Consider the following 12,877-nt stretch of genomic DNA (forward strand, 5'->3'; position numbering starts at 1 on the left):
GTGTGTGTGAGTGAGTGTGTATGTACTATGTACCTGCAACAAGAGGTCCAACAATTAATCCAAAATTTCCAGGAACCATGACCCAAGAAAATATGTGTGTGTATGTGTGTGACTGTGTGTGTTAGTATGTGTGTGTGTGTGTGTATGAGTGTGTGTGTGTGTGTGTCATGTACTATGTACCTGTAACAAGAGGTCCAACCATTAATACAAGATTTTCAGGAACAATAACCCAAGAAAATATGTGTGTGTATGTGTGTGACTGTGTGTGTGTGTGGTGTGTATGTGTGTGTGTGTGAGTATGTGTGTGTGTGTATGTGTGTATGTACTATGTACCTGTGACAAGAGATCCAACCATTAATCCAAGATTTCCAGGAACCATGACCCAAGAAAATATGTGAGTATGTGTGTGACTGTGTGTGTGAGTATGTGTGTGTGTGTGTGTGTGTATGAGTGTGGGTGTGTGTGTATGTACTATATACCTGTAACAAGAGGTCCAACCATTAATCCAAGATTTCCAGGAACCATGACCCAAGAAAATTCTACACCCAAATCTTGACATCTATAGGATAGTGGATTTAGACTACGTCAATTTTTCGTCAATTAAGGTTGCTAATATGGACCTTATTTATTGTCAGATCGTTCATCTGGTAGGTTGGGATGGGATGGAGTAAAGGGATTGGATGGGGGGTATCGTTATTGTAGCCAGCTATGAGTATAGATGAAGGAGACATTGAACTAGTACTCAAAGTTTATCAATTACTTTAACTTATGCGTTGGCTCAAAAACTTTGGGTTCATTTATTTAATTTTGTAAGGTGCAAATTGTTTTTAATAATAAGTAAAATTTAGAGATGAGGTTATTTTGTATATCTTCATTGGGGTTGTATATCAATTAATCGTGCAATATCTTATCCCTGATGATCCATGTCAAAACCTTTAAGTTTAAACTAGCGAGGTTATTTTTTCTAAGGGCGATGGGTGATAGTACCCTCCCCCAAAATTAGTTGTAAACCTTCTCAGGGGCCTATGGGAGGCTATATTATATGATTTTAGTGGTTAGCATGATCCTTCGGACAAACATCCTGTTACTTTTATGGTTCAGGGTGTCCAAACCTTTTGCTGGCGACTGCATCCACCATGTTCCATCCAGGTATAATTCCAAAGGAGAAAAAGGTTTTGCAAACCAAATACAGGAAGAATAGCAATCCAAAATTTCCTGAAAAAAGCTTAGTCTAGCTTAAGGCACAGTATACCTATTCCTGCAGTATACCAAGCTTGAGTCACCCGTAAGCCAGCTTGGGTGAAGCGGGAGATACAAAATGTCATTTTTCTATTTTAATTAGCGGCTACGCCCCTACAGGACTTTAGGGGCTCTTTATGTGGTGGGAGTTTCAATTCGACTCCTGCATTTTTTATTTTAGTTTTAAGAAGAAAAGGTAAAAACAAATTTGGGGATTTTTTACTATTTGCGATTTCTCTTGGGAGAATGGTGGTAACCTCCCCCAAAATAGTTATAAAACTCTCCATGAGAAGCTACTTTGTAAAGGAGAACCATATCGGCTAAGTGGTAAGAATAATCCTTAAGTACAGACAGACAGACACACACTGAGATCCTGTTAGTTTTATATAAGAAATAGGGACAGAAATAATGATTTTGTAATTACGACGCTTTCACACAAAGAACCTTAGTGAGAACTTATACCCCCCCCCCCCCATAGGCGTCCAAGGGGGGGGGGGTAATGGGCCATTTGGCACCCCCAAACGATTTTGGGGGTGCCGTAGGCACCCCCAAAATTTTTTGAACAATTCCCCCCCCAAAAAAAAATTACCCCTACCTTGGGGGTGCCGTAGGCACCCCCAACGATTTTGGGGGGGGTATTTACCCCCCCCAAACCATTTTGGGGGGGTAATTACCCCCCCCCCCCAAATAATGGTCTTTAAAAAATTTTTTTTTTTGGGGGGGGGTATTTATTTGCTTGGGCCTTTATAAGGGCAAAAACCTATAATGTAATTGTAAAGCACTGAAGATTCCATAAAATAGATACCTAACTAAATTAAATATTTCATTAAATAATAATGAAAAAGAATTTCTATAGGCGATTTCTTTTGGGAGGATGTCAGGGTGTCTCAAAACTAGTTATAAAACTTACCAGGACCTATAAGACGCTTCACTTTAAAGTATAATCATATTGGTTCATTGGTTAGTGAGTTAATTATTGTATTTTTATGTTCTAAAGAATGAGATACTACTATATATTTGAATAGTAGTGGCGCCCTTAGCATCTAAGAACTCGTGTTTTCTAAAGGGTAAAAAGGGAGGAGAAAAATAGCCTAAAACCACTCAAAGGATTGACCTATAATAGTGTGGAACCATCATGGGATCTATGTGAAGCTTTCCTAAAAAGGAGAACTCAGTATTAAAAGTAATGAAATCTGAAGCTATAGTCAAATAAACCTTACTTACTACTTTATGTTATAGGATAGTACTTATTAACTTAATAGATTAGGTAGGTGCTTTTTTTACATAATTAAATTACCCCCCCCAAAAATTTTACCCCCGGGGTAAATTAGTCTGGGGGGGGTAATTACCCCCCCCAACAGATTTGGGGGGAGTATTTACCCCCCCCAACAGACTTTAGGGGGGGTAATTACCCCCCCCAATCAAATTTTACCCCCGGGGTAAAAATTTTTGGGGGGGTAAAAAAAAATTTCGGCGCGCTTCGCGCGCCATTTTACCCCCCCCAAACACGAATTACCCCCCCCCCTAAAATTTTTTACCCCCCCCAAAAAAAAAAGCTTGGACGCCCCTGCGGGCCCCCCCCCTCCTATTTTTAAACAAATAAAAAAAGAGGAGGGTAGTTTTACGTTTGTCTCATTATTACTTTAGGTTAGGTTATGTTGGGTACTGGGTAGCCCCGCAGACTGGGTTGGGGTTACTGTCCCCCGCATGGGTTACCGCAATGTACAAAAATGTAAATAAATTGCTGTATGTGGAAAAAGAAATTTTAGTATTTTAATAAACAATTACATCTAGATATAGTTTATTCTATTAGTTAAAAAAAGTTAAATATAGCTATGTATCATATTTTAGACAGCTTTCCGAGGATATTAAGATGAAAAATTATTAGATTAAAGCAGTTTTGTTAGCCTTGACGGGCCAAAGGCACGGGCTAACAAAATTAGTATTACTTTTCTATTTTTTAATATTGGTGGAAAATTGATGCTATACATAATTTTTCAGTATGGCTGAGAACCAGTTCTAATCCTGCGGATATTAAAACTGATTGAAATGCAACTATACCTATTGTAAATTGATTTTCCTCGTCCTGTAAATAAACATCACAAAACATTGAACTAAACAAAAATAATATAAATCAAAACATTTTTAGGCTTTTAAATTACTTTTTAAAATGTAAGTAAGCATAGATCCAACATTTTACCTATTGTACATTTACATTTTAAATATTTTAATGATTGACAAATAAAATAAGGATAACAATATCCATAAGTTGCGACGCACAAAATTCATGGATGGAAGTACATACAATATTATTAGTGGAAAGAATTTCATTGATTTTAAATTAAGCACGAAAAAAAAGCACACAAAAAAATCACGAAACCTTTTATGTACAAAATTTAAAAATCTATAATTTTGAAGCATAAATGACCAAATGATCAAGCAATCATATATCATACTCATTAAAATAGAGAATCGAAATTTCAGCCATCTACTAGCTTCAGTAGTTGTAGTTACCGAGAAAATTACATTAGACAAATTGAATTGTAGAGTAGCTTCGCTACTAATAAAAATACCTATTTGATGGATAAGAAGTAAATGAATAAAAGCAATAATCTTTTGCTGTATCTTCACAATAACCGCCAGTGCTATTTACAAATTCATCTAGAAATTACAAAATGGGAAAAAACAATCAAAAATAAAGAAGTTTTATCTTTTAGATAATTATTTTTTTAGCATGGCTTCGAAACTGATTAATATCCCCTGGCTTAAAACTACTAGTGCTATTTACAAATTCATCTAAAAATTACAAAATATGAAAAAATGTATCAAAAATAATTGTTATTCCAGTAAGGCTTCGAAACCGATTAATATCAGCTGGCTTAGAACCGGTTCTCATGCATACTATTACTTCAAAATCATAAATCGTATTACAGACAATTTTACCTGAATATTAAACAATTTTGGGGGGGTAAATACCCCCCCCCAAAAAATAAAAAATCTCTATTAAAAAAAATTTTTGCGCGCTTCGCGCGCATTTTTAATACTATATAAATTTTGGGGGGGGTAATTTAAATTTTATTAAATATATAGTATTAAAAATGCGCGGGAAGCGCGCAAAAATTTTTTTTATTAGAGATTTTATATTTTTTTTTTTTGGGGGGGGGTATTTACCCCCCCAAAATTGTTTAATATTCATGTAAAATTGTCTGTAATAAGATTTATGATTTTGAAGTAATAGTATGCATGAGAACCGGTTCTAAGCCAGCTGATATTAATAAATACCCCCCCCCCAAAATAAAAAATCTCTAATAAAAAAAATTTTTGCGCGCTTCACGCGCATTTTTAATACTATATATTTAATAAAATTTAAATTACCCCCCCCAAAAATTTTACCCCGGGGGTAAATTTTTTTGGGGGGGTAAACTAAATTTACCCCTGCTAACAGATTTCAGGGGGGGTAATTACCCCCCCCCAAGCAAATTTTACGCCCGGGGTAAAAATTTTGGGGGGGGGGGTATAAAAAATTTGCGGCAAGCTTCGCGCGCCATTTTACCCCCCCCCCAAACACGAATTACCCCCCCCAAAATAAAAAGCTTGGACGCCCCTGCATAATCTTATACTTTTTTCATTTTATTATCCGCGGAAATCTGTCTAAATGCGATGCGATAAACAATTTTAATAAGGTCACTATTTTATTATATTTCAAAATAATTTCTAAAGCCAATGAGAATTTTACTTTCTAACTATAATGACAAAAACTCAGGGGTAGCTATTGTAACAATCAATTCTATAAAAAAAATCACGAAACCTTTTAAAGTTTAGAATTGTTTGTCAGAATATCATTCCCTTGTCCCTGCGTAAACTAAAAATCATCATAAAGTAGAAAGTCTCTTTTGTCTAAACCTTAAGATCGGTAAAATTGTACTTTTCAGGGAAAATCTATAAAGGTCACTGGATAGTTTTAAGCTATTTTCCTGATCTTCCCAACCCTACCCTAGAGGCTATGTGCGAAACAACTAGTACCTTTGTAAAGATTAAAATTCATAACATGTTCAGTTCCATCACAGATTAACTAAATATGTTTGTCATTCTAGTTCTTTTATGTAATAAATAACACCAAAAAAAATGAATACAATAAATATTTTTTCAAGAGTAAAATGAAATATAAAACAAGGATGACAACATCCATAAAAGCGAAGCACTGAAACGGTAGGACAAACGGTCATTAACACTTGTATAGTGTCAGAACTGAATAATCATAATATAAATGTATAAGAGTCAAAGCAAAATTGTAAGTAAATTTGTTGAAAAAACTGCTTGAAGCAGGATAATGTTTATGGACATACTTACATTTTTAGGACTTGATTATAGAGTTGCTTCGCTTATTACATTATACTTTGTTGTCCCAGAAATCAATATACCAAAAATCAGATCAATCGGATGATTTGATCACATAAAAATTTGTTGTTAAAAAAAATAAAAAATAAACATGTTTAAAATGGACGTACGGACATTTTGGTGATGATTATAGAGTTGCTACGCTTTCTAAATCGTACCTAACTATTAAAGGAATCACCATGCAAAATTTGAAATTGATAGGACAATTCTAACATGCCTAAATTAACGAAAAAAGCTATCCGTTACGGACGTACGGACGTACGGACGGACCGACCCTAATTGTAGAAAAGCTTCGCTTTAAATAAAGAACACCAAAAAAATGAATATAATAAATAGTTTTTCAAGAGTAAAATGAAATATATAAAAATTAAAACAACAAAAACTATCTTAGTGGCGTGCATAGGAATTTGCAAGAGGGGGGAGGACGTAAGGAATGAGTCTTGTAAGTGTGAAATAGAAATAGGGAAGGTAGTGGCATTTAATTTCCTTTCTCAGGGTGATGTTGATAACAACTCCCCCACCCCACACTAAACTTCCCTTCTGCATGCTATTTTAGTTATAGAGTATATTTTATTGCCTTTAGGATTCTTAAAAGATGTATTCCAGTATGACTTTGAAACCTATCAATATCCGTTGGATTAGAACCGGTTTCAGTCATACTAAAAAACAATTAACACAATATTAAACAAGGATGACAACATCCATAAAAGCGAAGCACTGAAACGGTAGGACAAACGGACATTAACACTTGTATAGTGTTAGAACTTAATTATCATAATATAAATTTATAAGAGTCGAAGCAAAATTGTAAGTAAATTTGTTGAAAAACTGCTTGATACAGGATAATTTTTATGGACATACTTACTTTTTTAGAACTTCATTATAGAGATGCTTCGCTAATAACATTGTACTTTGTTGTCCCAGGAATCAATATACCAAAAATCAGATCAATCCGATGATTAGATCACATAAAAATTTGTTGTTAAAAAAGTAAAAAAAAATCAACATGTTTAAAATGGACGTACGGACATTTTGGTAATGATTACAGAGTTGCTACGCTTTCTAAATCGTACCTAACTACTAAAGGAATCACCATGCAAAATTTGAAATCGATAGGACAATTCTAACATGCCTTAATTAACGGAAAAAGCTATCCGTTACGGACGTACGGACGGACGGACGGACGTACGGACGGACCGACCCTAGTTATAGAAAAGCTTCGCTTTTAATAAAATCATAAAATGCATACCAGTGCAGTGCAGTGTTGTGATTCCAGGCCTTTGACTTGTTTAATCTTATAATTTTTCATTTCAATATCCGCGGAAAGCTGTCTGTAATACTATGCTATAAATTACTAATCTAGAATTCCTTTGAAATAGACAGATCTACAGGTGCAGAACAATCGCCAGAGAAGTCTTCAGGTTTAAACTGGGCAAATGAACGTATAGCTTCTGTAGGTAAGAAGCAAATTATAAATCATCATCATGGAGGATTTATTATTACTTGGATCTTTTCCCAGATTATCATGTACTAAAATAATGAAACCCAGTTAACCACAAACCCTGCCCTATTACTGGATGAACGAACTGACCAATAAATGAGGTCCATGTTATCAAACTAAACTTTTCCACGTATTCTATATCTATTGGTTTGAATTGCTCTTTTCCTGGGATATCGTTCTTCAAGGCTTCAACTGATTCTATCTCAATCTAAACAAAATATTATCAACTTACAAAGTTATTCAAAGAAGAGCTAATTTTTGGAAATTTTTACAAGGGCTCGGCAGCCGAGCGAAATCCGCCTGTAAGCATCAGGGAAATCAACCTTTTACATTTTTAAAAATCATCTAGTAGGCTAAACCTGAACCACATATGGCTATTCCTATTTTCAAACAATTTTCTAAAATGACAACATTCATTAGTAGTAAAAGACAAAACACAAAAAAATCATGTAATGGACAATCAGACAAAGTAAGATATAAAACAGATGTTCAATTTTCACAACATTGAAAAAAAAATAGAAAGAAACCTTAAAAATTACGTTTATATCTTTTATAGCTAACCATCAGACAGACGGACAAAACATTGTATAGCTTATATGCGCATAAAAAATTGCAGAAAATCGCATATCCCCCATAGCATTACGTAATGACTGGCGGACGGTCAGACAAAGTGAATTATAGAGTGCCATCGCTACAAAAAAAAGTAAGTTACCTTTTGCATAATTATGTTTTTATACTTAGGAATATAATTCATACCAACAGTCACTAGAGCTACTAGCCAAAACAATAGAGTCATCACCACCTGTATTTTATCACTTTAGTCAAAAATTAAAATTTTAATTACTCAAAATAGATCTATTACCCTAAAGGGTCAATCAGGACTAATAATCAGTCCAACTTTAAAAAAGAATTTCTAGCAGACAAAGATTTTTGTTTATATGTAGTTGTACAAATAACGGAAACCGCCATTTTCGGCGGTTACGGCGGTAAAACGGCGGTTGGCGGCGCCAATTAATATTTCTATCTGTTTCTGATCACAATAAAAGACTACATAAAAATTTGGTTGGTCTATAGCTGTTTTAAAATTCTGCGGCTGGCAGCTTACAAACGGCAAAATTACAGGTAGGAAATAGTAAATCGGCCAAGGAGTGGTCAAACGGTCATGATCTTACTACTCACGGAAGTTTATTATTGCTCAAGAATGTACCACAAAATTTTTTAGATCTCTAGCTGTAATATAAGCCACGATATACATTATATAAGTCCATATTAAAAGCAGGACATAAAAAGATGTTCATTGATATCCCATCTAAATGCTAAATTTAGAGTGTGCCAAAAAAATATTAGACTGTAATGTAACGACAAACAGACGTGCTAGGTTGATATAGTAGATCTGAGGGAGGGGGGGGGGGGGGGGTAAGGGTTGTTTACCCTACTCATAATTTAAAACCCCCATTTTAATTCTTATTAAAATTTTTAAAAATAATTTATATTAACCCCCCCAAACCTTTGAAACTCCTCATTTTACCCCCCCCCCCCCCCCATAAAAAAAAAGCTTGGACGTCCTTTATGTGATTTAACATTTTGACTGATTTTTTATCTCCTGCCTTACAACCAATCTTGTCTCCAATAAAACCTAAAATAAATACATTTGTTATAGCCTAATCCAACTTCAACTGAAATAAAAAAAAACCTATAAAAAACTACCCACCTCCTTTTATTTATTTTACTTTTCATTAAGAAGAAAAGGTTTCTATGCTCGACTATGATCTTAGAGGAAAACCGCGAGTAGAATAAATGTCTTTAAATTTTTTATTGTTTCGGTTACCCATCTCTGCCTGTCTATCTGTATGTGAGTAACGCAATTAATGTGTAAACATTCAGAGATAGAGGAAAAAATGGGCTGTAAAATTACTCCAGTCCCCAAAGTTTTATAATAACGTTTCTTATTTGTTGGAATAAAAATGGGGACTTTGATAGGTTTTGATTGTTGCAAGTTGGGTGTTCAAACGTTTCAACCACTAATTTTAATCTACTGAAGGGGTACATCATCATTGGAGATGTATATTAATTTATCGGCCATTGTCTTATCCCTTTAGATCTTTGGTAAACATTACCTATAACAGGTGAGGCAGGAAAGGAGAGGAATGGAACCAAACCACTGATGACCAGAATATCTGACTGGGATAAACCTAATCCACTGCAACCAAAAATAAAACAACAGTGAAACAAGAAGGTAACAAAATCTGTTGTAAAATGTAAAAGAGGCTAAAAAGCTGATTAAAAGCAGTTAGACTGCTATGGTATTTCATACTTTATTATGCTCCATATTAATGGAAATGCTGACAAGAACTTTCAACCTTCAATCATTTACAGGAGCCGTGAAAATCAGGTTTACAAAATAAAAGCAGCTAAAAAGTTGCTTAAAAGCAGTCTGACCGCTATGGATATTTCATAGTTAATTAAGCTCCTTCATGATGGGATTTGACAAAAAGTTTCAGCAGTCTAACTTTTGTAGAAGCTCATAAAATCACGTTTCCCCAAAAAAGTTTCTTTCGTACAGACGGATATTTTAAATTATAGAGTAGTTTGCTACTAACAAGGATGACAACTGCTGTCTATGACACTCTAAAATCAGGTCCAACAACCAAGGATAACTAAGGGGAGCTTATTCTCTCCAAGCAAACACTTAGGTTAGCTAAAACCCCACAGACAACAAACTCTTTGATTGCACGACCTTTGTCTGGAAGTTTAAACTTTGCATGATAATGAGTTGCGCCTGTTTTGGGCCAAACCTTTCCCTCTACTCAACTTTTAATTTCTTTATCACAGGGAAGCTTCTTTTAGGTCTATTGAAGGTTTTTAACTAGGTTTGGAGGAGGAACGTTCACCCTCGCATGAGAAATTGTCACTGGAAAATAAACCCCCCAAACTTTTGATATTATTGTTTTAGTTTCCTTGCTTGTAATTTGGTATAGGGCCACATAAAACTGAAAGCTAAAAATATAAAATTATTTATTTATCGCATCGAGTCATAGACAGCTTTCTCCGGATAGTAAAATAAGAAATGTTTTGTTCGCTCCAGAGGCATAACTGGTCTTAATTTTATGATTTTAATTCTAATATTCACGGAAAATTGTATGTAATACGGTGCTATACATGATTTTTAGTATGACTAAGAACCGGTTCTAATCCAGGGGATATTAATCGGCTTCGAAGCCATTATTGGTATTATCCTCTTAGAATTCTTTTTTCAATTTTGAAAATTTGAGGTATCTTTAGCTTCAGACAAAAAAAACTACTCCTTTATATATAAGTATTGGACTAGCAGTTGCGCCCCTAACATCATGGGATATTGTCTTCAAAAAGGTAAGGTGGGAGCAGAAAATACCCTAAAACCATCCGACTACTTGCACCTAAAAATAAAATTGTCTAAAACCATCCCAATACCTATGAAAATAAATCAGGAAGAAATCAATAAGTTCTGTAATTATCAAAATTTTAAACTTCAGAAGCAAAAAACCTTACTGCTTTGTATACCAGAAGGGGAAACCAACTAGCATTAATGAGATAAGAGTAAAACAATAGAAGGTGAAGGGGTTAAATAACTGTATGTCCCCTCCCCGAGAACCCTGTGCCGACTTTCAGTTAAATCTTTGGAAATCAACCAATAGCTTCGGGAATATTAACACAGCTAAGCCGCTACATAAGATCAAAAAGCAATTTGCTAGCAAACGATAGATTTTCCAACAGAGGGATACAGGTAGCTGTTTGATTATACATCTACATTTATAAATTTATTATCATGAGTAGTTAAAACCTATTCTAACTAACCTAAGCATAAAACATTGTACAAGAATATGATTGCTCCAAGCTGGCGAATTATATTCAATCCCCATTTCAACTTTTCTAACTTCTGCATTTTTAATCTAAAATTTAAGAATAGTTATATTATCAAAATTTAATATAGATAATTTTTTTTCAATGTCACTTTTTAAAAATATCCAAATTAATTTAAATGAAGATACATAGCTTATAGCAATTGATATAGGATATATTGACAGTAGAAAAATATGGATATCATTTATTTATTTATTATTGGTGAGTTTTTTCCATCCAGTAGGAAGGAAGGAAATTAAATTAAGGAGATGGATGGGGGTAATCTATATCTTAGCCAGCTGGGAGTATCACTTTATCAGAATAAATGAAAATCTGGTGCAATATCCAAGTAATAATATATTGAATCTTTAAGCCAACATAATTTGTATTTTAACATCAAAGATTTAAACATATAAATTCAGTTACAGTATGTTAAATTTTATCAAATATCTTTGTTTTGATATTTAAAATGTTTATTTAATTTTTTTTTTTTTTTTTTTTTTTTGGGGGGGGGGTCTAGGGGCGATGATTGTTAAAAAAATTGAAGAATACCCTACTCAAAAATAGTTATAAACCTATACATTGCTTTGATGTCTAATGTTTGAAAACTAGCAAAATACATAAGAAGTTTTAAAATACAGTTTTTTTCTGAAATGTTATGCCCCTGTCACAATTGGATGTAATCGTTCCTGTTGTCCTTTCAATGTAGATAGGGGGCCCTTGAGGTGAAAGGATTGAAGGGGGAAGGAGACCCCCCTCCCCCCTCCACCATTTTGAATTGTAGCTTCAAAAAAAAAGTTTCGACACCTTCTTAGTAAGGGAAGTCCAGTAAGTCATACACTTACAAAAATAAATATATTCATGGTTATAAACCTTCCCATTACCTATGAGAAGCTACACTGTAAATGAGAACCGTATCGGTTCAGCGTTGTTGAGATCCTTTGCTACAGACAAGATAAGCCTAGTACTTTATATGATGAATGAAAAACAGAGCAACATTGCACCCAATGTTTTCTCGTCAACTGCTACATAGTCTACAATTCTAAAATTCATACAGGATCTACAAACAATAATTGATCAATTCAAATTTAACAAGTTCGACTATTTCCGATAAAGCGAGAATATTAAAATTATAATTTTGTAGAGATCTAAAGGGATTCGACAATGATCGCCAATAATCATACACTAATTTACCCCTTTTTTAATTACGATTAATGGTTGAAACGTTTATACACTCAACTTAATGAACTAACCAATCGAACTTTAATAAATTCAGGTCCCCAAAGTTCGAGGGATTGGAAAGTAAATATTGCTAGTCCCCAAAGTTTTATTATGCACGTTATCTCATTTGTTTGGGGACTTTCATTAAATCTTAATTGGTTGATACATAATTTATATATAAAGCATCGGGTGTCAAAAATGTATATGAAAATGGCAATAGAGTAGATTTGCTACTAAGTGTACTGTTATGAACTACACTTATAGTAGATAGAAAACTTAAGGAATAATAAATTTAATTTAAAATATACAAAGAGATGTTTTTTTTGTGCTCACCCTAATTTTCCTATACCTTACCTTACCAGAGCTGGACCTTTAAATCATTTTAGTGGTGAGCCAGATCGGGATGAGCCAACTTTCCACCAATGCCTCGCTGTGAATGGCTGAAATTCGGCGCTCCCCGATCAGGCTCACCACTAAAATGATTTAAAGATCCAGCTCAGGGCTACCCAGTACCAAATATAACCTAACCTAACAAGACATAAAGTACCAAACAAACAACCGAAAACTTGCCCCCACCCCCCCGCCTTATTTTCATGGATGGAAGGGGGAAGAAAGAATGCACGGCAATTGAAATTATTT

The 12,877-nt window shown here is 34.3% G+C and overlaps 2 protein-coding genes across 2 annotated transcripts in view; both read right to left on the minus strand.

Moving 5' to 3' along the window:
• The window catches only part of LOC145334003 (uncharacterized), a 19,548-nt gene extending 14,241 nt beyond the window's left edge, over nt 1-5,307 (minus strand). The window contains exons 1-5 of the mRNA XM_080179280.1: nt 5,263-5,307; nt 3,813-3,900; nt 3,301-3,353; nt 1,113-1,215; nt 480-559 (exon numbers count right to left, since the gene is read on the minus strand). Coding sequence (XP_080035406.1) covers nt 480-559; nt 1,113-1,215; nt 3,301-3,353; nt 3,813-3,900; nt 5,263-5,284 — 346 coding nt within the window. The 5' untranslated portion in view covers nt 5,285-5,307. The remainder of the gene's footprint in view (nt 1-479; nt 560-1,112; nt 1,216-3,300; nt 3,354-3,812; nt 3,901-5,262) is intronic.
• Nucleotides 5,308-6,996: 1,689 nt separating this feature from the next.
• LOC145333251 (uncharacterized) lies at nt 6,997-11,063 on the minus strand. Its single transcript, XM_080178387.1, has 7 exons — nt 10,973-11,063; nt 10,096-10,135; nt 9,256-9,338; nt 8,746-8,774; nt 7,851-7,940; nt 7,304-7,346; nt 6,997-7,088 (listed from the first exon to the last, which is right to left on the minus strand). The coding sequence occupies exons 1-7, from the start codon at nt 11,058-11,060 to the stop codon at nt 6,997-6,999; spliced, it is 465 nt and encodes a 154-aa protein (XP_080034513.1). The 5' UTR covers nt 11,061-11,063.
• Between the last annotated feature and the right edge of the window lie 1,814 nt (nt 11,064-12,877).

Source organism: Acartia tonsa, chromosome 12 (genome assembly GCF_053477335.1).
Source record: "Acartia tonsa isolate MP-2025a chromosome 12, ASM5347733v1, whole genome shotgun sequence".
Taxonomy (NCBI): Eukaryota; Metazoa; Arthropoda; class Copepoda; order Calanoida; family Acartiidae; genus Acartia; species Acartia tonsa.

What these genes read in the sequence shown, in the direction of transcription:
- LOC145333251 (XM_080178387.1), bottom strand. Translation starts at nt 11,060, where the DNA reads ATGCAGAAGTTAGAAAAGTTGAAATGGGGATTGAATATAATTCGCCAG. An exon ending in TATACCAAATTACAAGCAAG is followed by an intron (nt 9,339 to 10,095) that starts GAAACTAAAACA and finishes TTTTGGTTGCAG; the next exon opens with TGGATTAGGTTTATCCCAGT. An exon ending in CTTGAAGAACGATATCCCAG is followed by an intron (nt 7,089 to 7,303) that starts GAAAAGAGCAAT and finishes TCTTACCTACAG; the next exon opens with AAGCTATACGTTCATTTGCC.